Below are 27844 nucleotides of genomic sequence, written 5' to 3' on the forward strand. Positions count from 1 at the left end.
AGTGTTCATATCACCCATGACAAGGACACGGCTATAAGATGGCATAAGAGAAAGCAATGCATTTTCAAAATCAGTAAAATTGGATGAGACATGAGGATGTCAAACCAGTGTCAAGCTTTTCCTTTTAAGATCTCAGAACATTCGGATCTTTAGGATAGTCGGGCTGTTTCTAGTATCACTTCCTTTTAGAGCATAAAAAAGAATTATTCTATACTACCAGGTAACCCGTGCTCCGCAAGGGTCTATTTTAAAACTTGACGTGATAAAATCTTGGAGAATTGAAAATAGGCCTCTATAACCATCCTCGGTTAATTAAGAATCTATATTCAAAATTTCAAGCTAATTAGTTGAGTACCTAGTGTCCTATTTGTATAAGCCAATTATTTCATTTATTATAGTATAGATAATTTTTTGGTACTACTGTAGAATATTTATCAACTTACGCTTTTGATTTTTCTAATATATCATTTCTCTATTAAAATACTTCAATAAAATTATCAATTCCATAGGAAATGAAATACTAGTACGGTATTTATATTTTACAATATAACATCATAATCATCAAATCAAAATATTAAATACCCCGTATTAATTCAATTTACCCTTTAAAAATTTATTCGGCTCAGCCTACAGTATATACTATATAAATCTTTTAAAAATGTTTCCATCAATTTTATTATATATTTTGAAAATTACTATCAGTAAAGAAATATAGCCTACTTACATAATCAGCCTTCTACATATTTAATGAATGTTGTGTAGACCTACAGAGAACAGAATTTAAGTTGAGTTCATTATCATGAATGTTTTTGTGCTGTAGGATGGGATTACTGCAGTGCTAAGTAGCCTACATTAGTCAACGGCGAAACCTGCTTTGTCTTATCATTCAACTTCATTCTTCAAAAAAAGTCAAAGTCCAATTAAGAGCGGCAGTTGCTATTCTAGTACGTACCTTCACCGAACTTTGTTCGCCTGGGTCAGTTTGAAAGATAAAAATAGGGCGCCGGTGTTAGCTAGGAAAGCACACATTTACATTACTTCGCTCAATGGCTTATAAAATATAGTGAACGTTTTTATTGATAAACTGTGTTTCCATTTTCGTGAAATATGGAAAAGCGCAATGTATACTTTGTAGGTAAGCTGAAATCAATTATTTTCTCGTAAATGTATAGGTACTGGTTATTTACCAATGAAAACAAATTTCAATTAGTAATTAGTAAGATACTTGGCATATTGTATTATTTGTAATTAAAATGAAAGTAGATACGGTTTATAAGGATTTATAAAGATCCTAGTGCATATTCCCGATATGATGAGTATTGAGGAAACCAAAAATTATATTGTTCCAGGCATTATGAATATCAATAATTTGAAATTATAATAAGTGTTACATTTCAGACTTTTATTCCCAATTCTCTTGAAATTTCAAAGTAAAGATAGAATGAAGAAAATAATTGGGAGAATACAGTTTTTCGTGTTTTATTTTTGAATGTGACATACCGTATTGCCATGGCTTTCTTTAAGTAAGCCTCTATCTATAGTAGGCTGTGGTATTGCACGTTTCATCTTGGCATTGTTTTTATTAGCCTACAAAATTAAGCTTAAGTATAGCTACTTTACTACAATACTGTCAAAGTATTGTAAGCCTAAATTAACTTTATTATATATAATGTAATATACGTACCAATGTACTGTGACAGCAATGATTTAAGAAAATTGTATTTATTGTTGAAAAAATGTCATATTATTTTTCATATGAATTATTCATTTATTGATGGAAATATACTAATTTATTGAAATAAATTGAAAATATCCATGGTGGGTAGGCCTATAGTTTTATCACAAGATTTGTGTTAGTCAATCATGAAGCGGCACAATGTAGATAGGAAAGAATACACTTTTAATGTAGCCTACCTACTTTGGTTCAGGTCCTTGTTATTCTGGCAGTGTTATAAACACCAACAAAAGTTGATAGGTAAGTGGATCACTTGATGTAGGCTACCGTATCAATTTACAAAAATAGGAAAAGTAGTATTTGCATATTGTTGCATAGCAATTTCAATTATTTTTCTGGAGAAAATGTAATAATTTTTGAAATTAGGATTTAAATATATTTCCGGCCAACTTGACCATAGCTGAGCATCATAACTTTCGCCTTGCCCAGCCCCGTTATTGTAGGCTAAATCCCGCCTGAGTCATGGACATGGACATTAATTTTATTCCGCATTACTCACGACGCTCGACAAGATGTTTATGCTTTTATCATTTATAAAAAAAAACATTCAGCTTCAAGGGTGAACAAAACCCTTTTGCTGGCCTTGATGATAAAATGAGAAAATGGGCGCGCTGCGGCGGTAGCCTATAGTGAGGTTTCCCACGGTAGTAAGTAAAAGAATATTTCTCTTCTTCAATATACCGGGACCGTGAGGTCTCCTACATTATAAGTGACGATAGTATTTGGTTAACATTCTCAGTGTTGCTATCCTTGTCTATCATTCGGCAAAGCGCTATCCTTTTTCCAGCTCTTCAACGTTGTCAGATCGGTTTTTAAGAATGTAGAAATATAATTAATTAACGAGATATTCAATCTCAGTTGTAAAAATCTGGTGTGGTACACTTACACAACTTTCCTTGCTTATTGTTCTATAAACCTAATTTTATTCTTAAACGAGAATAATTAAGGGGAATAACGTTTGATGATCTTTATAAAGTCGTCAAAACAGCTGTTCTACAAATAAAATATCGACTATGTGTCTTTTGAATAAACTGATCTACCTACCTACCTCAAGCACGAGAAGGAGGTTACAAAGTCCATTTCTCAAGGATGGGGTGGTCCCCCTGTTAGTTTTCCAGGAAAGAGACTCATGCCAGTTGATAGAGCTGATAAAACAGAGTATGAATTTGAAGAAAATCGGTCAAATTATTTTTGAGAAAAACTTGATAGAAATTTTACAAAATTCATTTTTCTCAAGAATATTACGGAGCTCCTGCAATTTTCTCAGAAATGAGACTCATGTCAGTTGATAGGGCTTATAATAGCTATCTAGGGTATAAATTTAAAGAAAATCGTTAGAGCCGTTTTCGAGAAAACCGTGAAAAACATGGTTTTTAGCCATTATCTACCATTTTGAATTGAATTTCTTATTGTCGGTTCGTTATGGTATAAAGACCTTAAGTTTAAAATTTCAACTCAATCGGTTGATTAGGAATGGAGTTATTGTGTTCACAGACACACACACACACACACACACACAGACCAACACCCAAAAATCATGTTTTTTGGACTCAGGGGACCTTGAAACGTATAGAAAACATGAAATTTCGGTACCTTTATTTTTTTGAAAAGCAATACTCTCCTCACCTATGGTAATAGGACAAGGAAAGTGAAAATTTATTATTTTCTCATAAGTAAATACATTTTCTTGGCGAATGAAATATAATTAATTTTTTTTTTTGAACAAGCAGAATGAACTGTTTTGGTTGTCAAAAGCCGGTTAAATTTCAACTGTGATTAACTTCAAGAGATTGTTGATAACCAATAATTAGAGAAGTATTTTCAGGTTCTCGTAGAATTAATCACGGTTAAAATTCAACCGTCTCCAATTCTAAATTATGAGGTACATTCTGCCAAAAATGTCATATTTCTTTTTGAATTTCCCGCTTTTGAATTAATTTGGAAGGGTGCCATTCATATTGTCTGGTACTTCAAATGTGCCAGTGTTTTAATTTTTTGTTACTTGTATTTATGATATGAAAATAATCAAAACATTATAGATAATATTAAGATTTAGTCTTTCAGAATCAAAAACAAAACACTTTTACCTTTTAAACAGAACCTTTTCTTCTACTGTGTCTTTTAGGTTATGTTCATCCTATTCTAAAGACTAGACAAGTGGATAACTGGCAGATCTGAGAAACTTTTAATCTGAAGCCTTGAATGTTATAAAATATTTGTAAAATCAGATCAAACTATACTGTTTTTCATTTGATGTTTACTTTATATTCATTATTAGGAATTATTTTCATGCATAATGAAAAATAATTATGGTGACTGAAAGTTGAATTTTGCATTTGGTAACCTTGTTTGGTTCAACGTTCAATTGCGAAGAATCATGTGTTTTGATTACCACTGAACATGGTCCTTGAAAACTACTATTCTGAATTGGATTCCTGAAATTTTGTAATCCAGAAAGAGGATTTCCGCGTTTCTGTTCTTGTCGTGTTTTAAAAAATTGAAAAATGACTACCAGAATTTCAGGAGCCAAAGAATCAGTTGAACAATCACTGTACGATGAATCAAAACCTTGGTTTGGTCCATTTGCATGGGCTGAAGAGAAGACTGGAGTGAAACGTATTTATATATTTACCCGTATGTATAAAATCATTATCTATACAACTCACTCATTATATTATCAGTACATCAGTAGAATGATTCATTATCTGTAAAAATGATGAAGCAAAATTTTCATTGTTTTACTACCGCCCATAGGTACGGTAATAATTTGATACCGGTAAATTACTAATCCAGAAAGTACTGTAGCTTGGTACAACATTTTTTTATTATTCAGTTTAAAATTAAGAATTTTTTTATCCACTTTTTGATTGTTAACCAGTTGACCTTACACTTACCTCACAATTGCTGTCTTATTTTCAAGCTTGTTCAGTAAACTTTTACTGCTGACAAGAACGTGCCAGCAGTAACTTATCAATTTTATAAGTTTTCATGAATATAAGTTTCAATCTAGTTAAAATATATAAATTAAATCTATAGCATAATCAATTGACTCATCAAGTTTGAACAAATTTGTTTCATATTAAACAAAGCAACTAACTATAGCCTGCTCTTCAACGCACAAAGAACTTTTTTATTGTATCAGAAAGTTAATTTGTATTGACAGAAAATATATTGTCTATTGAGTTTCAAACGCACTGACCTAATGACAATAAACAGGAGCTTGTTAGCAGGTAAATATTTACACACGTTTAATAAATAAGTTAAACTACCTGGTACTTATATTGGTGGGTTACAGTACTGTAGAACCCTAGTTAACAAAAATGATGAGTGGAGAGAGTCTATTTTGGAAGGCCAATTTTTTTGTTAGACTGTCCAACAATTTTTTGGTCGAACTCTCATAATATTATGCTAAAAATAAATTAAAATGGTGTGAAGAAAAAAATTATCTTTTAATTTTTGCTGTAAAATAAGTTTTAACTTGATGCTTTAAAACATATCAACTGAACAAGTCAAGTTACTAAATAATTTTATACATTAATTACAAAAACAAGTAACTTATAAGTTACTTTAGTTGAATAACTAGAAGCTTCTGCGTATTTCGGTTGAACAGCTTTCAGTTGAAAGTGGTTCCACCATATTCATAGGCCTATCACTACCTATTTCGTATAAACTAAAAAAAGATTAAACTCTTTGAAAGCTGGGACAGAAAACAATAAAATTGAAATCCATTATGCATGTAACCGGTTTTAGAATATTGATTTTTATTTTCATGGAAAAAATGGCATACTGCATGAAGTAATCAAATTTAACCCAATATTTTTTTTGTATTTGGTTTAACATAATTCTTACAGATCTAATAATTGAGATTAAATATTTTAGTTCATTATATTTCTCCATAGTGTACGAAAAATGTGCTAACGGTGCGGAATTGGAAAAGTATAGAGCTATTTATGCTTTGTTGGATGAATCAAGGTATACAAACCAATGTCAATCAGGTGCTGACTTATTGGCGGAGTGGTCCAAATAGCTCTTTCATAACGAATATCTCAGTAACGTACTGGTAACTGTCACATTTTGCATGCAGACTACTTATGCCACACTACCTATTGAAAGGACATCGAACTATAATAGGCCTACAGAACTACGTAAGGCTCAACTGACAGAACGGAAGTCAGGCAGAGACGTGGTGTGGGCATGGTACGGACGTGGCATATGCAATGCACACCTGATGGGCGAGAAAGTGACATTTTAATTCCATTCTTTCCAAATTCATTTAAAAACAGAAACAGACAAAATAAAATATAGAAAAATTAATGAATAAACAGAGGATAAATATCAGACAGTCATGTCTTCATGGTGGGGTGTGCTAAAATGGGTTGTGCTAATTGTTTGAATTTCAACTTTGGTGGTTGACCATGTACTAGGAAATCCTTGAACCTAGCGCCGCAGTGCAGGATGGTTTCTCACAGCTTGGCGTTGTTGTCATTTGAGATGGGTGTCTGGCTTGGAAGTGTTTCGGCCGCATTGCAGGATGACTGTTAACGGTTGCCGGAAGATCAACAGCTGGGTTTTTTTCGTGATAGAGAAATTCTGATTGCAGATTCGTTCTCAGCGACCCCAAGTTTAGCCTGATGGCTCAGAATGTGTACAATGTTTTTAAATAATTAAAAATCATCATGAAAAGTCATTAATATGGTGGTAGTACACCACGTACCTCCGCAGTGCAGGCTGGATCCTTGTCTGACTCGGACTAGGCGCTGAGACAGCAAATAATAGCAGCGTTGGTAGGAATGCGAGCGGCCGCTAACATCTTCCACCCAGCAATGGTCGGCGTAGTTCCGCCTAGCGGACAGACGAAAGATCAATCCAGTCGGTTATTTGATCCCTCCAGCCAGGCTCAGCTAAGCAGCCGAGACAATAGAACAATGGAGTGGCGGTCTTATTCGCGTTCATTAGCAGTTTTCTTTCTTACGATTATTTTGATTTTTGTGTTACCTATAATCAATAATAACTCCAGTCACCAGTAAAAAGTTTCCAGAAACCTGGTGTACTACCATATTAATGACTTTTCATGATGATTTTTAATTATTTAAAAACATTGTTGACATTCTGAGCCTTCAGGCTAAACTTGGGGTCGCTGAGAACGAATCTGCAATCAGAATATTTCTATCACGAAAAATAACGAAAAAAAACAAGCTGTTGATCTTCCGGCAACCATTAACAGTCATCCTGCAATGCGGCCGAAACACTACCAAGCCAGACACCCATCTCAAATGACAACAACGCCAAGCTGTGAGAAACCATCCTGCACTGCGGCGCTAGGTTAAGGGCCGGTTTCCGAGCTCGGGATTCAGCTAAGTTCTAGACTTTGAACAGCTGGATTCAGAAAATTGACTTTCCGAAATGGGGCGTAGTCATAGTCAGACTCACGTTAAAATTAAATTTCGAAAAACTATAAAATTGAACACAAAATAAAATGAAGAGAAAAAAGTTTCAGCTATTTTGAATTATTTAGGAATGTTTTATTTCGTCAAGAAAAAACGTTTCCAATTATGGAAATGAGAAAATAAAGATTAATTTTGCTGCAATTATTTACTGCGAATACGCCTCGTTTTGGAAAGCCAATTTTCTGACTCCAGCTAAAAACCGGCCCCAAGTGATTATAGGTAGAAACAAATAATTGCTTCTAATCCAATTGCTGCCAATTTTTTTACTTTCTTGGTTATTTTTGTGCAGTTTAATATAATATTCAGGGATTTTAGTGCTCACGTATTTAAGTTGTATTCAGATAGTTCCAATATTGGTATTATAGATCGAATGTTGTATTGGCTGTTGTCAAGGAAAATGTCGCATGCTTAATTTTATTTTTTACTACATTTAATTGTCTAATTACCGGTATGAGAGCATTGAATTCTTTGAAAGAAGGTTGGGGAAAGTCTTGGTTTATTTTAAATGGTTTTGATAATTAATTTTTAGCTAATGAAGAGCTCTTACAAATGAGAATATTATAACAGCCCCCCAGATGATAATCTCATACTGAATTATAGACTGAACAATTTCAGAGTAAACTATCTTTATCTTACTTTTTCGCTTCATAGAATTTATAGGAAAGGAAATATTCAACAGATTTTCTGTCTGCTCTCATTTCAAACAAGTGGCGAAAAACTGGCGTGCCTGCTGTTGTAAGGCAAATAGACGTGGCGCGGGCAAGAGAGTGACTAGACGCCTCATGTTGACGAGACATCAAACTACAATACCAATCAGTTTCATGTCTCGTCAACTGGTATTGTGACATGAGTAGTAGTCCACATGAAGTCCACTTGCTTCAAACAAAACACGTATATGACTCCGTTCGGTTCGGTTCGTTTTCTGTTCGTTGTCGAAAACGAATAGAAACTTTTATATATACAAGGCTCTCACACCGTTCTTAACAGGTTGTGTTTTCTCTCCCTAAAAGCATGTGTTCTTTAGATTTTTATAAATTCTGTAAAAACCTCAAAACAGACATCTTCCCATGCTTCCTGTATCCTTATATTTCCTCATATTTTTAAAACAGCTAAAATTATTTTGACATGGAATATTTTGAGAGAAATCACCTCGCTATCAACAGTTAGCTGTTCCCTAGCAACGAATTCAAACATGATAAAATCTTGGAGTGAGGACGAGTCGAGGAAGTGTTCGGGGCTGTGCGGTTTCTTTTCGGTACCGAATTCAAACAGAGCGTTCCACACTACTTATCGGAATCGACCGAAAACTAACCGAACCGAATGGAACCCTATAGGCCTACGTGTGAAACATGCCTAACAGGTGTCAATGCGTTTCTAAAATATTCACTGTCAAAGAGTATACATTTTTTGGACAGCTCTGTAATATATCAGTATTTATTGATATTTGATAGTATATTTTAATCCTAGAAGAAGAAATAATAGCAAGGTATGCCGAATTAATCCCTGTAAACCTGCGAATAAGTTTTATTCTTTCATTGAATTCTGTTTTTTATTAAAATCACGAGGTAACACAAATTAAAGATGATATCTATTGAAATTGGGAAAAATTGCATTGTGAAATACTAGTTCAGGGGTCTTGTGAGACAGGGCTGCTAGATTTGGCTAACAATAATTTTAGGTAATGGACGATAACATCTTTAATGATTACTTCACAGAAGGGTTGTCCAGTAAGCTGTATAATTGAAAGAACCTTGAATTATCAGTTATCTATTGAATACCCATTCCTTATGAATAAACTGTAAAACGTTGTTTTATTATATTCACTCCTGATAAACTATTCAAGTTAATAAACGAACAATAGGCTACACGTTAAGAATTTATGCCTCTTATAACAAATATGGAGGACTATGAAATTATGTTTTAAAGTGTAATATTTATCAATAATTCTCTGAGGAAAGCCGTCAACGTTGCCAATGCTTTTGTCCTAGCTTTTAGACTAGTGAATGTGTAAATTAATCTTCAGTCCATTTTTGCGGTTGGGACTAACCACATGTGGTTTCCCCACTGCCTCTTGAAAAATTCTTTGTGTTGGAACTCACATTTAACTTCGAGTTTGTCTCAGCATCAAAGCTGCTATGAATATCAATAATCAATATTTTTTAATTACTTTCGGTGAGTGAAAATGGTAGATCTATTCAATGTTGTTAGTAATGAAAATAATATGAGTTGAAGTGGCTCCATATTGGATTGCGTGATAGGTGCCAGAAAATGCGCATAATTCATGGAAAGAATTGCAAATTGATATTCATTGTGTGGAAAAAAATTGATCTTATGATATTTATATGGCCTTTGAAGGTTTGTATCACAAGATTTCATCTGCCGAGTAAAAAAAACATAGTATACCTTTGTATTATTATTTTCAACTTATTTTGACTGGCTGGTTAATACAAAACAAATAATTAATCAAGTGTTTAATGAAATGGCGTACAATTGTTTTCAAAATGTATGCGAAGTCATGATTCTCTCGTATGAATTCATGTAGCTTCAATTATTCACGAACAATCAAATAATTATTCATCTCTATCAAAACCATTCATGATTGTTACAACTATATTGTTTTCGATTCTACTTTTTTCCACAGATCGAGAAATTTACTTAAAGTCATGGCTACTTAAATCAAAATCTAGTTATCAACTGCTTGCTCTTCAGAATGAAGACTGAATAGTGCATGAAAATTAACTAGTACCCTCAAAGTGTAAACAGGCCTACTATACTATACTCATTGCCAATATTGTTATTGAAGCGCAGTTAGCACAATAACTTTACTTGAATCACATTACTGTATTCTGCTTTGAGTTATTAAATTGTATTATTATTATTATGTGGCCTGGTTTCTAAAGCATTGGAAGTATCCATACCATACGAGCTTGTTATATTGTAAGGTGTATGGGAAACGTAATAAGACAATTTATTTTAAATAAACAATGTTCTCAATTGATTTCCTAGGATTTCTCTGCAACTGTAGATAGTCCACACTCTTTGTACCTTACTAGTGGGTAAGGTACGGTACTGGCAAATGTTTCAAATTGTCGGTCACAGTATTTTGAATGTTTCCCTGAGCTCCAAAATAATTCTCTCTGATAATAGTGCTGATATCGAGTGATCTGGCTGGCTCAGGTCTGGTGTCAGAGTTTTCTGGTCGCACCTGATCAATTTCAGGGCCTGTGACATGACCTAACGAATGTTATTAGGCAGCCGGGACCGACTCTCTGATTACAGTTCCTTTTATAAAATGTGCTTAACTTTTTGGTCACTGTCTTTTGAATGTTATTCTGAGTTCAAAAACTGTTCTTCCTGATTGCTAATCATATCAAACTAAGTTTTTGTTTAATTATGAATTTGTTTAGTGGCGATATGCTTCCTTGGCGTGTACCTGGTGTTCGGCTGGGCGGCACAGCTGGTGTGCAATTGCGTCGGCTTCCTGTACCCGGCCTACGCGTCGATGAAGGCGCTCGAGACGCCGCAGAAGGGCGACGACACCAAGTGGCTCACCTACTGGACGGTGTTCGCCTTCTTCACCCTCATCGAGTACCCCTCTGACATGCTTCTTTACTGGTTCCCGTTCTACTGGCTTGTCAAGGTATAAGAATTACAATTCATTAGCCATAAACTTTTAAATCAAATTGACAAAATGCAAAGGAGATACACATACAGAACATGAATAGGATAGTGGTCGATCGTAGTTTTCAATAAGCCACTTACACACATCGATTCTTGAACGTTCGATTTTTTTGCCGTTCTTATGAATTGAACGGAACTTGACAAACATCATCTGTTTGACGTCATCTGTGTAATCTAATAGAATTTATGAGGACGGCAAAAAAATTTACGTTCAAAAATCGATGTGTGTGTAACTAGCCCTAAGATCTTCAAGTATTCCCTACTTTGGCTTGAAACAACTAGCATTTTTGGTTATTGGTTAATTTATTCAAATATGTACGCATTTAATCAACTATGTACAAGTGATAATAATAGAGGGAGTTAACAAGGCTCTTGTTTTGTCAGGAAATTAATTATACCCACTTTTTTATGTTACAGAATCAAAGAAAATCAATAGTTTAAATAACTCACTGTATGGAAAGTAATTTTTGTGAATTCTAAATATATTTATAACATCCCGGCAGTCGCGCTGTTGTAAAAAGTAAAACAGTGTCAGTTTGACAGTAAATAGAGTACATAATAACACTTGGAAAATTGGATGTTGTAAAAAATACAGCACGCGACTGCTCGTGTGATTGAGTAGGGCGCGACTACAGGAAGGTTAAGGCTTTTTTGATAAAGAGATTCTGTAAGGATGTTTGTGAGGAAAGTTTGTGACTTGGAGGCACGGCTCGAAGATGCTGAACAGTACACACGCTCCAATACACTTGAAATCTATGGAGTACCAGAGACGAAAAACGAGGATGTGTATGAAACTGTAAAGAGAGTGTGTAATGCTCTTGATGTTAATATAACAAGAGAAAAAATTGACGTCTGCCATCGACTGGGAAAACCTAAGGGAGACAATCGGCCTGCTGGTATTATTGTGAAATTTGTCAGGAGAGAGGACAAGTTCTCGGTGGTGGCGAGGAGAAAGGTTAAGCGTAATTTATCGACGCAGGACCTTGGATTCCAGCAGCAGGCAGTAGTCTACATCAACGAGAGTCTAAGTCCGGCGCGGAGAAGAATTTTTGCAGCTGCCAGGGAGGCTAAGAAGAAATATGACTACGCTTATCTGTGGGTGCAGAACGGGAAGATACTAATGAGGAAGGAGCAGGGTAAACCGATTGTGAAAATATCGTCGTTGAGTGATCTCGATAGACTTTAAATTGTTTTTTCTTAATGTTTCAATACTAGAGGAAAATATCAATGACTTTCGTTTATTGCTTTCGCTACTCGGGTAGAAATAAGGAATGTTTAATTTTTCATTGTTTGTTTTCTCTCCTATATAAAATTGATTTCTCTAGTTGGTCAAACGTTTTATATTACTTATATTATTTGATAATAGTATATCGTAGAGGTTATGAATCCAATTGTGCACATTGGGTCAAGCGATGTGCTCTAGTTGGTTTATCTCAATTTTTGTGTAATGATAACATTTTCAGCATTGGAAAGCATAGTACTGGTGACACAAATTTTATCACTCAGTTCAGAGCTTTATCAAGCTCCGTTATGATTGTGATGGCTATCCCAGTCGAATTGATAACAGATTTTTGTAGTGGTCTATCGTTGTTTATTATTAATCATGTTAGTTTAAACTGTTTTCTTCTATTCATATTATGTTCTGGTGGAGCTGCTTTTGCCAAATTGATTTTCATTTGTTCAAAAGATTCATTTATTTTTTCCCCCATTTATATCAAATTTATGGAAAAGAGTGCAATTGTTGATTGATGCTAGTTAATTTAAACTTCAAAGTTAGCAAATGAATAATTCTGAAACGACTCTTTTAAGCTCAATTGATGAAGTGAATGAGTTTTTTGATTCGGATTCTGGTATTTTGTTCTTCCATCAAAACATCCGAAGCCTAAATACTAATTTTGATAACTTCCTTTCATACATTAATAATTAATAACCAAGCCACATATAATAATTTTAAGTGAAGCCTGGTTGCAGGATATGAATGAATTAAATTTATATAATATTGTCGGATATGAAAGCTTTGCTGCTGCTGGTTCTGTGACGAGGGCGGCGGTATTGTGATCTTTGTTCATTCTTCTATTACTGCCACTAAAAAGGATTGTTGCATTGCTGACTGTGACTCACTGTTACTTTTTGTAAATACAAGAATTATTTATTTAATGTGTTAGGTTTGTACAGATTTCACCTAGGTGATCGGCATACATTTATTGCCAGTTTTGATAGATTCTTGGCTACCACCAGGAGCTCAGATTTATATTGTCTAGGGGATGTTAACCTAAATGTTAGTGTTTCGGATGTTTATAGTGATTCGTATCTAAATTGTCTCAATGGAAATGGTATGCAGCAGTTAATAGATATAGGGACGAGGGTAGTGGGGTCATCTTCAACCTGTATTGACCACTTATCATATCGTTCAAATCTTTTTGTCATTGACAAAGTTGCTGTCATTGAAACCCTAATCACGGATCACCGGGCGGTGGCTTGTATTTTGCCTATAGTTATTGAAAAGAGAAGGATTCAGCAGTCTGAATTTAAAAAATTGGACCACAAGCGTTTGAGTACCTTATTAAAATATGAAAATTGGGAACCTGTCTTTGAAGAACCCGAAACTAACAAAGCATTTGATATTTTTTATCAAATCTTAATAACTGCATTGTAGAATCACAAAAAAATATTAAATACAAACAGAACATAAAAATGTTAAAGCCCTGGATGACTCCTGGTTTGTCCAATGCCATTTATGTAAGAGACAAATTGCATAAGATGCATAAAAATGATCCAAACATTTGATCCTCAAAAGAAAATTCGTAAATATGAAAGATAAAATAAAAGTATGGGTGAAAGAGGCCAAACTTCTATTTTACTCTTCACAGTTATTCATTCAAAAACATAACCCCCGAGAAAAATGGAAAACAATAAAAACACTTTTCCCAGTAAAAGACAATAATAAAGATACGGATATTGTGTTGCAGGAGAATGGTATTTTAATTGATGACAACCGCCTAGTTTCTGACGTAATGAATAAATACTTTATTGAAATGCCTAAGAATCTTTCTGATTCTTTTCCTGCTTTACCCACCCATATTCAGGCACAATCTTCAGAGTCCTTCAGAATTAAAACTAGCCATAAATCTATTTTTTTCAGCCCTGTTACACTTGTTGAACTCAAAACATTTGTTGACTCTCTTTCTACTCGTAAAAGTTCGGGTGACGATGTTGTGACTGCTAGAATCCTTAAAGATAACTTTTCTTCTATTTCTTCAGTTCTTTTATATTTGTTTAACTTGTCGTTGGTATCTGGTTGTTTTCCTGAAATACTGAAGTCGGCTACTGTTGTTCCATCTTCAAAAAAGGAAATAAACTCAGTAAAGAAAACTACAGACCCATCTCATTATTACCAGTCATGTCAAAACTATTTGAAAAAATTATAAAAACTAGATTACTTTCATTCCTCAATAGCTGCAACTTTTTTTCGGCCTGCCAGTTCGGTTTCAGGAAAATCTTTGTACAGAAATTGCCTTACAGCATCTTTTGGAATATGTCTATTCAGGATTAAACAGTGGCTGTAGTGGCAAAACAGCGGGAATCTTCCTGGATATTAGTAAAGCATTCGATACAGTTAATCATAGTCTGCTGTTCCGCAAGCTGGAGAGTGCTGGTGTAAGGGGAATTCCACTAGATTGGTTTAAGTCCTTCCTACAGGGTAGGAAACAGTATGTAAGGATCAGAAACGTTGCAAGTGAAGTATTACCCATAACTTGTGGTGTGCCGCAAGGTTCGGTTCTTGGCCCTATTCTTTTCTTAATTTTTGTAAATGATTTGTATAATGGTGAATTGAATGGACGGATAACTGCTTTTGCGGACGACACTGCTCTTTCATATAAAAGTAATAACCTTCAAGATTTACATCAGAAAATGCAGTCTGACTTGAACAAAATATCTCTATGGTTTACATGTAACAAACTTAAAATTAATGTAGCCAAAACTAATTATATGATGTTCAGTCTCTCTGGAAGTGCTGACTTGCCTGCTCCACTGCGCTTTCACTCTCCGGTTTGTTCCTATTCTAGCTGTGACTGTCCCAGTATCAGTCCAGCAAAGACTATCAATATTTGGGTCTTTCACTGGATGAAAATCTGAATTGGAGGCAACAAATTGAAACTCTAAAGAAGTCTTTAAGGTTCTATTTGATGATTTTCCATCGCATTAAATATTTGTGCGATTTTAATGTAATGAAGGAACTTTATTTTTCATTTGTACATTCCAAAATTGAATATGGAATCACATGTTGGGGAAGCTCCTATTACGCTAACCAGGATCCAATTATTAAACTTCAAAAAGCTTTTATAAGATTGATAACGGGCAGTAGGTTTGATGATCATACATTTCCACTGTTCTGTCATCTTAGAATTTTGCCTGTTAGGTTCCTATATGTATTCAAGGTTTTGTCATTGTTCTTCAATATAAGTGGAAATAGAGGTGTGACAATTGATTACTGTCAGCCTGTTACCGCACTTCGACAGACCAGGCGGACTGCGGCTTCCCAAGTCAGATGTCCTAAACCCAATTGCACTCTTTTTCGTAAAACGTTCATTTTCCTGGCACCTAGATTTTATAATGCTTTGCCGCTTGAGGTCAAGAATGCCATTGCTGCATGTAATTGTGGAAATAAGATTAAGAGATTAATTAAAATTTGGCTTTTGTCACTCACTCCCGAAGCTCTAGAGTTTTTGTTCATAATTATTGTTTAATCCGTCTATTTTTCTTTCCATTCTGTTATCTTGCTTTTCTTTTTATTTTTTCTCCTCTTTATTTTTTTTTTGTATTTTCCCTGCTCTTCTTACCGTTTTTTTTTTTGCAACATAAATCAATAAATTAATCTTTTCACACAATTTGAATCTCTATTTTTAATGATTTTCTTTTGCTTTCTCTAATTAGCATCATCTCTTTAATAATTAAATACTAATATCCTATTTTGATTACAGCCCATAAATGTTTTTTTTATCTCTCTTTTTTCTTTTTTTTCAGTCCATTCTATTGCTTTAGTAAAATAGTGTGTTAGACTCCCTCCAGCGGTCCGTAAGTTGCATCTTACGTGCTGGATTGTATTTTTCTCAATAAGTAATAAGTTGCATTATAATATTAAAATATCTCATATTATAAGATTTTGTATATAATAATCTTGTTTGTTTGTTTTTGATATGCATGTATTTTACATTTCCTTGTATTGTGCTTATTGAGAATAAAACTTCATTCATTCATGTTCTGCATTGCCGCAATACCCAATGTCATATCCTATAAGTGAGCTAACACTATAGTTGTAATTAATTAATTTTAGTTGAACTCCGAATTATGAGAAGCCTAATTTCAATAGAAAATTATCCAATAAATTATTATTAAATTCAGTGGATAAATTTAATCAATTGGCAGAATAAGTTGGGGGAGAAACAGTAACAGACTTTGGCAATAGTTCTTTGTGCCTTATTTTAATATTACTTGTACATGGTTGGTTAAATTGTCTTTTGTAAGCTGATGACCGGATGAAATATCAATTTTATAACTTGAATCACTGATTTTCCTAGAGGAAGATACACACAAGAGTCTGGAATATTTGTCAAGCGTAAAATAAAATTACCAGTTACTTTAATATTAGAAATTGGAACTATTTATAGGCTATATTGTATGCTTTAATGTTAGATGTGATCCCAATTAAAATTTCACTTATGCTTTAAATCTATCTAGCGTAAATTCTTTGAATCTTCATAGCATAGGTTTATAATGTTATTCCTGTGTCTGAATTCAGTGATTATCAGTCACAGTTTCAGATGCTTCATTCTCATGTGACAACCAGTTTGCGGTCAACCTTCACTCTTTTTTTCTTCAAACGTATCAATCAAGTTATATTATTCAGCAGTTTTTCGCTGATAGTTCTTATCTTGATCGGAAAAATCCTAGTAGTAGGGGTACACTTTTGAAGGAAGTCCTCATGATACTTTAATTAAGAAATTTCAAATTTTCATCGTTTATTTTGTTTTTTAAACAGCAGAATTTGGATAATTCATTTGATGTTCACATTGACTTAAATATTACAATCTTATTAACCCACCATGAAATCACTTTAATGGGAAATAATTATAGTATATTATAAAAAGTTGGTATACTACAGTATATTTATACGAACATTTCTCGTGCATTGCTAGAAATGTCAAATTCGATTGAATTAATTAATTTACTTTTTCTCTTTTAAATTTGTATTATTCCAACAGAAGATCAGTTTTTGTCCTGACCGTCAGTTCAATGAAAGTGAACGAAGAAAACATTAATTTCATAAAAGAATCCCAATTTCAGTTATTTTGATTAAATTTTAAAAACTTGAAAAAACTCACTTAGAATTGATATTCTGAGAGATCAAATTTGCCATTCGATAAAGAACTCTGTACATTTCAGTGTGTGTTCTTCATCTGGTGCTTCTTGCCTTTGGAAAACAATGGCTCGGTCATATTGTACAATAAGGTGATCCGTCCGCAGTTTCTTCAGCACCAGGGAAACATTGATAATGCTCTCTCCAATATGGCATCAACAGGTAAACTAGTTTTTGAAATGTATATAATTATTTCAAGCAATTTATCTCTATTGCTATTAGTGGAGAAACATTTTAATAATAACTGAATAGTTTTTTTTTTTAATTTATCAATTCTATTTTAACCACAATATCATTAATTTATAAACAAACCATGTTGAGGTGAGGCTATTGTGAACAGATAACTTGAACATTTATTTGATTAGGATTGATGAAGTGTTTCTAGCACTTTTGGTAGTGAAATAGATTGATTCAGAAGCAAATGTTCCAATAAAAATAGGCTAAAAAACTCTTCAATTGAAAAAGACTTTACTGTATACTATACTATAATTTCTTGCGTACTCGATTTGAAGATATGTGCCAAAAATATATGGACAGGTCATAAAAATCAGGAAGCAATAATTGAAGAAATCGTTGAACTAGTTGGTTTTCAAGTCTCGAGTTGCTGTTGAAAATTTTGTTTGGTAATTAGTATTTCTCATTCCAAATGAATCGGTCATTTTTAATAGCGTTTCGTTTTGGGTGGTGGTTGTATTTGTCTAAGGAAACTTTGTTAAATCTTGAACCCTACTCATACAACCTAACACCTAATTCATCCAATCCAGTACCTAATTTATCCAATCATGGGTTATTTATATTTAAAAATTCTGTAATATGTATTTTCAGCAATTATTGCAGGCATGAGAAAGAATCACAATATCAATATTTGGCTGTAAATCTTTATGATTATGTATCAATCTCGGAATTGATGTATTCTGAGGATCAGAGAACATTTATAATTTTGAAAAAGTCACATTCACATTGTCCGTCCGCGATGAAATTATTCTTTTGATTTTCAGTCCTGATTGAAATGTTATTGTAGTCAAAAGTGTTCAATATTGTATCGATGTAAACTGTTTTCCTTCAATTTCACCTTCTTATTCTGAATCCTCCCACTTCTCTCCTACTCCTTGAACCGTTTCTGCCATCTCTTCCCGAAGTAATGCTCCCTCTCCAACTCTAGTCTCCCTATCCAAATCAAATGTTTTGATTGATCACTTTCTTTTCAATTTTCAGCCAGTAAGTTTGTCTCCAAAAAACTGCTGGAGAACATGGCAGGTGAAGACAAAAAAGCTGAGTAATCTCCTACTCGGTGCTCATTTTTCCATTTTCGCCTTCGTCTTTCTCTGGTAATCTATGTTTGTTCAATCAAGTGCATGCTACCATTCTGGGTATTGGTGTGATTCAATTAAACTTTGTTCAGAAGTATTCACAGTTGCGGCAGTGAAAACTTGCTCAATCCATACAGGAAATCAGCTTGAAACCGTAGAATTCCAAGCTGTTCAAAGAAATTGAATCATCAAGTTTTGAATTACCTTGCAAAATGCTTGTTGATATTGATATAGCAATAATCATCAAACTCATTGTTTTGTGGTATCAGATGGAAATGTTTTGGACTCTTTTTGCTAAGTAGATAGGCACCTGTGCATGGGTAATAATGGGAGGGTTGATGGTGAAGTATGAACTAGTATTTGTGAATACAAGTATTTCTAGAACAAGTATTAAGATTCTGATCAATAATCGCTCATCACTTATCTAACCAGTACTCAATCTGGTACTCACCAGTACTCAATCTGGTTAGATAAGTGATGAGCGATTATTGATCAGATACCCCCTCGACCGCCAAGTCCTAACCAATTCATTCAAACGAAGAAGAATAAATTCAATACAAGATTTATGAGATGCTTTAATGTAGTTTCATGGATCCTTGTTAGTGTGCGTTCTTATTTGAATTCCCGTACAAAATATAAAACCTTTCCTGAATATTATACAGGTTACATGGAATAACTGTAATTTGTAACAGAGTAACTATTATCTTTTTTTGGCATTTGACAATTGGTTTAGAAATATGCATAAGAGATGTGTATAAAACAATAATAATTATTGTCAAATAAGAATTATTCTTATCTGTTCAAATTAGAAGTCCACTATTACTGTATGGAATGGGCCCTGTTTAACTACTTGAATATTGGAAACTTTTCCTTTTTTCAAACAGCTAGTTCAATTTACTACTGTAGAATTTTTATGTTCTAACCTTGAAGTGATGTGAAGAAAACCTGCTGGCTCCTTTTATAATAATTATTGTGAATACATTTGTGATTGTAATCTAATTTAGTTCACAAAAATGTATTCTCTATTTACAGATTCGAAATGTAAAGGATTCTGAGAGCAAATGCATACATTCAGTGATGGCGCTTATAGTAAAGAGTGGTGCAGTGGCTGGTTCAATCACACAATTTTATTCAACTTCATGTTTAAAAAACTTTCACTATTCACGGTGTTGTTTAACTTGTTGAAGAAAGGTTCTATGGTTTACTAAAAACTTTGATTCAAGCAGTGCTTATTTCTATCTTGTTTGTGTTCGGAAATTCTTTCTCTTGAATGAAATATAGATTATTGTGTAAGAGTCTTTCATGTCATTTTGTGTATAATATACTGTTTGATACGACTCTCAATGACTTCATTTCCTTTTCGCAACTTGTATTGGTACTAGATGATTCCAATTTTTCTTGATTCAACCCGATTTAATCAATCCAAGTATATAGAATTCGCAGTGTAATAATGTAATTGCCAGTGTAATAATGTAATTCCCAGTGGATAATTCAAGGATATGGATTGCAACTGGGAATCTACTGAACTGAACTTCGTAAATATTGATTATTCAAGTAGATATTACTCCGACTCCGACTCTAACACAATTACAATATTATCAACGTTTTTCGGGTGCATACCCGGAACAGAATGAAGAATATGGTGTTCCATTACATAGAAGAGAGATAGCTGTTGATGTACTTGCAACATACATATCATTATTCAGAAATACTGTAATCAGCTCTACATTCGATTGTACCTCTCAGAACATTCTTCTAGCAACGATGATCAGATGAATGTTGGGTTTTTTGATACTATGACCTGTCTTCTTCAATATACTACGTCAATTTCAAGTAGAGAAATTTATATATTTTACATTTGATAATTACATTATATTTTACAACTTGATACAAGTAACATAAGCATACAGCTCCAATTTGTGATCCCCATTCTAAATAGTTGAAAGAATAAAAGGACTATCTGTAGACTAGATTAAACATGGTTCACTTCTCTACCGTTTAAAGACATCTTGAAAACTTCTAACACAAACTACTGGCTCAAGTCCGAAATGAATTAATTCATCTATTTTATTTTTTATTCGGTGATCATAAAAGGATTTATAAATTATAGTTATTTCTACTCAACTCAAAATCCTTTCACAGTAGAATTAAATTAGGTTTCGAAAGGTTATTCGCTCTCCGTAATAGATAAATAAATGTTACATTGTAACTAGTGATTTAGTTGCAACTGCAGGCAACTTCTTCGTAATTTATATTTTCCAAAATAATTTCTATGGTTTATTTCACGGAGGTTTTGACCCATAACAATCAGAACATATCATCAACTAATGGTGTATTAAATACTTTTGTGAACTTCCACCTCTGATTGAGGTCTTGATAATTCTTCTAACAAGTCTCCATGATAATATTATCACGAGCACTATTGTTATTTATTATGCGGCAAAATATTTGTATAATCCAATCTCGGATGACAGTTTTAGCTGCAAAAATATCTACAGCTCTTATCTTGAAAGTATCAACTCATTCTAAAAATTACTAGCCTATTCTTCAGAAGAAATCAAAATATTCTACATCAAACAAGTAGTATACATGGTAAAATAATTAAAATACATTTCTCACGGCAATTGGCAACCTTCCAATAATTATATTTTATTACAAGAACAATAACATTATTTAATCTTAATAATATTTTAAAGGCAATAATTTAGCTGATAGGGCACTGAATGAATATTATTTAGTGAAGGTCAGATGAGAAACTATATTAAGATTATCACGTAATGATGCTTTTTGTGAACATAAGAAATCTTATTAATAATAATTTGATTTGAGAATTTTTTTGGGAGTATTATCGACAAAATTCTGCTATTACTGTTGAACAACTCTTATCAAATAACATAATCTTTACATTGTGCGCCATAATTGATTTTCAACTTGTAATAATAACTGACGCACGGTTCAAATCCTTCTATTGAGTGAAACATTTGCAGATAAACGTTATGTTTCGCCATCTGCTTGTCCGTAATTTTGGCTGCATTTAGTGATATTTAAATTTTACCGTGCATTTAAATAATATACCGATATTTAGTGTGTGTATGTGTGAAAATTATGTATTTATTATTTTTCATCTTCAGTTAATGTTCTCATTCTTGGATTGTAGCCAATCATAGTGGTGTTTAGAATTTGATAGTGGTTTGTTGAAGAAAAAACACTACTTCTTGTTATCAAGATGAAGTTGGCCCGCCAATCACATGTTTTGAAGACTTTGGCTTCAAGAACAATCACTCACGTTGTACCTTGTCCAGCTGAAGATTCTAATTCGAAGTAAATATATAGGCTTAGATAAACAATTGATTGAAATAATTTTAATTTTTATATTGTGAGAAATTGAAAGGTGTATTTAAACTATTTTTCGTGTTGGTGAGATTTTACTCTCATGTCTAATTATCTTCTACCTTAGATAAATTTACTGATATGCTGTTATTGAGTTGTAATAGTTTATTTCAGTCAGTTGATGCCATTTAAACACTATTCTGTTCTAATACTTGTATATTCTTTCTGTGCAGGCCATTATAAGCCTTACATAATTTTTATCGAATTAGAGAAAAGTTTCAACTTTGATGCTTTGACAATCTTTACCTGGAGTAAAAAGATTTGCATTATTAGTCCAGTCACTATATTCATTGGTGCATGCAATTTATATTGCAGTTCTGATTTTTTAATATACTATTTGGGTACATAAGAGAAGTCCAGAACCAATTTCTTCATGCAAAATTTCCTTGTGCTAGATACAGAGTGGCCCAAAAACCTCGTATTTTCGGCTCATTTTCCAGTTTTCAGCTATTTCTGCCAAATCTCGTAATCGGACAGAAAAATTTGCTCTTGCCTTTTGTTTAGATTATAAAATTCTGAATAAAATGAGATCATTCGGAACTCCAATGGATACTGAGTTATGATTTTTCAAAAATGAGTGAAATTTGAAGAAAAATCAATTTTGATGAATTTCAGTTTTTGATTAACAATATTTTCCGATTGTTACCATTTAGATGTATAGGTAAAATAACTCAAAATCCCTCTGGGCGTATTTTTGTGCTCTACAATATGAGATCAGGTAGAGCGCTCTATCTCATATAGATTTCCAGGTACACCTGACAACAATGAATGCTCCTTGTATTGTGAAAAACACCTAATATTCAGCTCCAACCATCATCACCAACTACATTGTCCTCACATTGATATTTCGCACTATGACATAAGCTCATGAGATTATGTTATATGAGAATCACCCTTTAGATGCACTTCATTTCAGTATTTCCTAGTGGAGAGGCGCGCTTAAGGACACCTCAAGGATCAAAATTCCAAACACTTATAACTTTTGACACAATGCTCGGATTTCATCGTACTACACTTTATGCTTCTCGGCTCGTCAAGACGGTCCAAAATCATGCATCATATTATGTCAAATTCGGCCGAAAAATGGAAAATTTATTGTTGAGTGTACTTAAGCCCATATTCCAATACACAAAAAATGGCCAGTTTGTATCTTCAAAGCTGCATGTCTTATCAATACTCCTGATAAAATTTCCAAATCTAGAGAGGATGTGAAAATTGTCCTCCTCTACCCACTCCAATAAATAATATTTTCAATTCCAATACAATTCAAAAGTTACAGAAGATTTTAAAATGGCGATTTCAGTTTTTACATTTTTTCGTGATTTTACTGTTGAACAAGAGTTTCTAAAACGAGTCTAACACATCATAGAAACTCACGAATGGTTCCAAATTGTAGATAAATTAATCCTCTACGAGCTCCGTTGCCTAAAATCCATCTTGAATCACTTTTCCCTATCATAGAACTACCAAAACCGTCAATATGAGGAAAATATATACAATTTCCGGATTTTTTTCAACAATATATACATATTTTTTCATGATTCGTTTACAACAGTTGAAAGAGAAAATTCTATTGTACACTTCAAGATCAAGTAATGATTTTTATAATAAGGGGTTACCGAGATACATAGCTTTGAAATATAGAAATAGACCATTTTTTGTGTATTGGTATAAAGTACACTTAATTTTGAATGAAAAAGACTAAGAAATTGTCAATTTTTAACACAATTATTTCATTCAATATGAATAATTACCACAATATCAACTTCTCAACTACACAAAAAGTGACACTTAATTTTCCATTTTCGGCCGATTTTGACTTATAATGCATGATTTTGGACCGCCTTGACGAGCCGAGAAGCATGAAGTGTAGTACGATGAAATCTGAGCATTGTGTCAAATGTACCTACCTATACATCCAAACGGTAACAATCGGAAGATATTGTTAATCAAAAAATAAATTTATCAAAATTGATTTTTTCTTAAAATTTCACTTATTTTTTGAAAAATCATAACTCAGTACCCATTGGAGTTCCGAATGATCTAATTTTATTTAGAATTTTATAATATAAAAAAAAGACAAGAGCAAATTTTTCTGTCCGATTACGAGATTTGGCAGAAATAGCTGAAAACTGGAAAATGAGCCGAAAATACGAGGTTTTTGGGCCACTCTGTATCTAGCACAAGGAAATTTTGCATGAAGAAATAGGTTCTGGTATTCTCTTATTTACCCAAATAATATATTGAAAAATCAGAACTACAATATCAATTGCAAGCACACCCCCTTTTTTATGTCTATATTGATTGTACTATATTTTTAAGCTTGGATTTTGAAAGAATGATTCAATAATCTTCTTCATATCAATTTTTGCCGTCAATTTAATAAAATATGTATATTGATTGACGTTTAAAGGTTGGTAAAAATTATGTTAAAAAACAGCGTAATAATTATTTTACAAAGGGAATTTGACTATATGTCTGATTGGGGTCCTATTCGAATTGAAAAAAATACTATTTTTCTGTCACTTCAAAATTTTTGTCCTCCATCTTGTATCCGCCATTTTGAATCCAACTCCATTTTTTTTAATAAGAAGGGATCATTTGATAGATGATTTCAATACAGACTTTTTAAGGCTGGCCCCTAACGGTAGGCCTGTACATGCACACACACATGTTGATCATGCATGTTTTGTTATCAGCGAGAGACCTATTTTATATAAAATGAAAAATCAATATCAATAAATAAACCTCTGAAAAATTACAAATCATAATGATAGAAAAGTAATTTATCCTCAAAAATAGAGCAGCAAGAAAAGATCGAAAATCGTTAGTGGCCAGCCTAAGAAAAAATAAATGACGATAACTGCACATCGATATCTCAAACCGTTTCAATGTTATCCACATTTAAAAATTCATCAATAAATCATACAGAAGTTATATAAATGAGTAGGCCTACATAAAAAATCTGACAGATGAAATTTTTCTGTTCAAAGTGTTGAATAATATGTAGGTAGCCTAAATGTTACTGTAAGGCTCAACTAACACTTACGCGACTCAAGTCGAGAAGAGACTGTGATTCTAGTTTTCAAATGGTGACACTCAGACCAGTCGATTCTAATTATTAGTCTCCGCGACCTCACGACTGAGTCGAGAGTCGATTCGACATGTTGGTCGAGCCTCGACTTGAGTTGCGTAGTACCGTGCGCGTGCATTTTTAATTAAAGTGAGGTTATGTTTCATGAAAGTGATGTTTTATCATTTTAGATAAGACAAAATATTCATAATAATTATTATGAAATTTGTTACATGCAAATTAGATCTTATATTTATAATAAAGTTTGGTTAGAAAATAGAGTAGCATGGAACTGAAGTAGTAGTGACAATGAGCGAAAAAGTCGTAAGGTCGAGAGTAGTATCCTGGACTGGAATCGTACGATTCGAGTAGATAGTGTGAGCTGAGCCACAAAGTTGGAGGAATCCTCTTCTCTGTGGCTGAGCCTAAGGCTCAACTCACACTTACGCGACTTAGGTCGAGAAGAGAGCATGTTTTTCCAAATGATGGCCCTCAGACCTGTCGACTCTAGTCTCCGTGACTGTCACCAATGTCACCATTTGAAAACACATGCTCTCGACTAGAGACGAGTCTCTTTTCGACCTGAATCGCATAAGTGTGAGTTGAACCTAAGGCTCAAATTCAAAATATGACAAAAAATATAATGTATTCTACCTAATAAAACAAAATATTCACCTTGCTTGAGATCAATACGATCTTAATATTCGTTTTTAGCTGATTCTGCAGCTGGAGCCAACATGCCTCATCGCTATAAAAGATCTCTAGGCAGCAGAAACTGAAATATTTTTCAAAAAATAAGCTAATTTGTGATTTTTTGAAGTGGATTTCATTTGTTTTCAATGTCATTATTCATTTCAAAGGTTAACAGTTGGTTTCACTTTGTCTAACTCTTGAAAATGAACTTTTTCCATATATTTTTCAAAGTGAGACAAAGTCATCCCAACCCCTGGTTGACATTGTCTCTTGATTTAAAAAAATATATATATTTTAAAGTGGAGAAAAATAATAACTTTTTATTATGAAAAATACTCTTCAAACATTGCAGAATACAATAAAAAATATTACAAGAGATTGTTTGCAACTCAATAAGTATTGATTGCAAGCGGTATAAAATCTCAACTCCCCAAAATAGGGACAAACTCACTCCGGTTTACCGGTGCTCATTTATTTTTTGTATGATTTATTAGTATTTTTGAATGTGAATAACTTTGGAAAGGTTTGAGATATTGATGTGGTCTTTTCGTCATTTATTTTCTCTTGGAATTCTGTATCGAAATTTTTCAGATGACCACCTTCGAGATTGATTGGAAAACAAGCAAAAACGACAATAACATGTAATAAATTGAAATTATAGATACATATTATATGTAATTTAGAATCCCCACTATATAGTTACTACCGTACATATTTCATGGTTTCAAAAATTGGCATTCTGTAATTTTTTTACATGAAAATTTTCCCGCTCTCATAATGTATAATTTTTCTATTCAAAAGGAGGTTTAGGCTATTATTATTATACTGCCCCCTTTTTTAAAAAAAAATTGCATTGCATATTAGTGATTTCCCAACCTCTTAAATATTTTTCACATAATAAAATTCATACAATAGTAAGTATAGGGATAAAAAATATTCTTAGTAGGACTACCAACAATTTCTTTAACACATTCTAAAAATCTGGTGTGGTACACTCACACAACTTTCCTTGCTCATTGAACTATAAGCCTCATTATCAAACGAGAATAATTTAGGGGAATAACATAATGACGATTGACGGCAACATATTTGCAACTACGATCAGACTACTGTATATGTGTATATACAATATTGTTTTCAGAGTACTTTTTCCTTTGTGTAAATTATGAAATTAGATAATTTTTTTTTGAAATTCGTCAAAACAGCTGTTCTACAGATAAATATCTTGACTATGACTGTGTTCTTTTTATAAACTGCTCTACCTACCCACGGTATATGGAAGAAGAAAAAGTAAAAACCGTGTACCAACCTACCTATGCACGAGAAGGAGGTTACAAAGTCCATTTCTCAAGGATTGGGTGGACCCCTCATTAGTACCCCAGGAAAAAGACTCATGTCAGTTGATATAGAGCTGATAAATAACTATACAGGGTATGGATTTCAAAAAATTCGTTAGAGCCGTTTTTGAGAAAATCGTAAAAAAATGGTTTTTTAGTAACTGTCATTTTTCTCAAGAATATTACGGAGCTCCTGCAATTTTTTCATAAATAAGACTCATATGTCAGTTGATAGGGCTTATAAATAGCTATCCATGGTATAAATTTGAAGTAAATCGTTGGAGCCGTTTTCGAGAAAACCGTGAAAAACATGGCTTTTTAGTCATTATCCGCCATTTTTCTCAATAATATTACGGAGCTCCTGAAATTTTCCCAGAAATGAGACTCATGCCAGTTGATAGGGCTTATGAATAGCTAGCTATCCATGGTATAAATTTGAAGAAAATCGTTGGAGCCGTTTTCGAGAAAAACATGGCTTTTTAGTCATTATCCGCCATTTTTCTCAAGAATATTACGGAGCTCCTGAAATTTTCCCTGAAATGAGACTTATGCCAGTTGATAGGGCTTATAAATAGCTATCCATGGTATAAATTTGAAGAAAATCGTTAGAGCCATTATCGAGAAAAACATGGTTTTTTAGTAATTATCCGCCATTTTTTCCGCCATATTGAATTGAATTTTATTGAATTTCTTATTGTCGGGTCCTCAGGGTATAAGGACCTTAAGTTTAAAATTTCAAGTCAATCGGTTAATTAGGAAT

General features: G+C 33.2%; 2 protein-coding genes across 8 annotated transcripts in view; both read left to right on the forward strand.

The window, feature by feature from the left end:
- Positions 1 to 784: 784 nt before the first annotated feature.
- Positions 785 to 19931, forward strand: LOC111053322 (receptor expression-enhancing protein 5). Of its 4 annotated transcripts, none has more exons than XM_022340185.2 (5): positions 785 to 1135; positions 10590 to 10822; positions 17308 to 17443; positions 18497 to 18609; positions 19624 to 19931. In XM_022340185.2, the coding sequence occupies exons 1-4, from the start codon at positions 1108 to 1110 to the stop codon at positions 18559 to 18561; spliced, it is 462 nt and encodes a 153-aa protein (XP_022195877.1). In that variant the 5' UTR covers positions 785 to 1107; the 3' UTR covers positions 18562 to 18609; positions 19624 to 19931. The 4 variants fall into 4 exon arrangements, with proteins under 4 accessions (XP_022195877.1, XP_022195875.1, XP_022195878.1 ...); XM_022340183.2 differs by lacking the exon at positions 785 to 1135 and adding an exon at positions 3856 to 4369; XM_022340186.2 differs by lacking the exon at positions 785 to 1135 and adding an exon at positions 4420 to 4965.
- Positions 19932 to 21314: 1383 nt separating this feature from the next.
- Positions 21315 to 27844, forward strand: part of LOC111053324 (NADP-dependent malic enzyme) — a 57695-nt gene continuing 51165 nt past the window's right edge. For 2 of the 4 annotated variants that reach the window (XM_039434679.1, XM_039434688.1), the window contains exon 1: positions 21553 to 21912. In XM_039434679.1, coding sequence (XP_039290613.1) covers positions 21818 to 21912 — 95 coding nt within the window. In that variant the 5' untranslated portion in view covers positions 21553 to 21817. Of the gene's footprint in view, positions 21913 to 25086; positions 25089 to 27844 lie in introns of those variants that run through there. The other 2 variants (XM_039434668.1, XM_039434700.1) reach the window with 2 other exon arrangements.

This window comes from Nilaparvata lugens, chromosome 1 (assembly GCF_014356525.2).
Source record: "Nilaparvata lugens isolate BPH chromosome 1, ASM1435652v1, whole genome shotgun sequence".
Lineage (NCBI taxonomy): Eukaryota > Metazoa > Arthropoda > Insecta > Hemiptera > Delphacidae > Nilaparvata > Nilaparvata lugens.

Excerpts from the sequence above, each read along its gene's own strand:
- LOC111053322 (XM_022340183.2), top strand. The coding sequence starts at position 4,240 with ATGACTACCAGAATTTCAGGAGCCAAAGAATCAGTTGAACAATCACTG. Across the intron at positions 4,370-10,589 it reads ACGTATTTATATATTTACCC|TGGCGATATGCTTCCTTGGC; the intron begins GTATGTATAAAA and ends GAATTTGTTTAG. Across the intron at positions 17,444-18,496 it reads CTCCAATATGGCATCAACAG|CCAGTAAGTTTGTCTCCAAA; the intron begins GTAAACTAGTTT and ends TTCAATTTTCAG.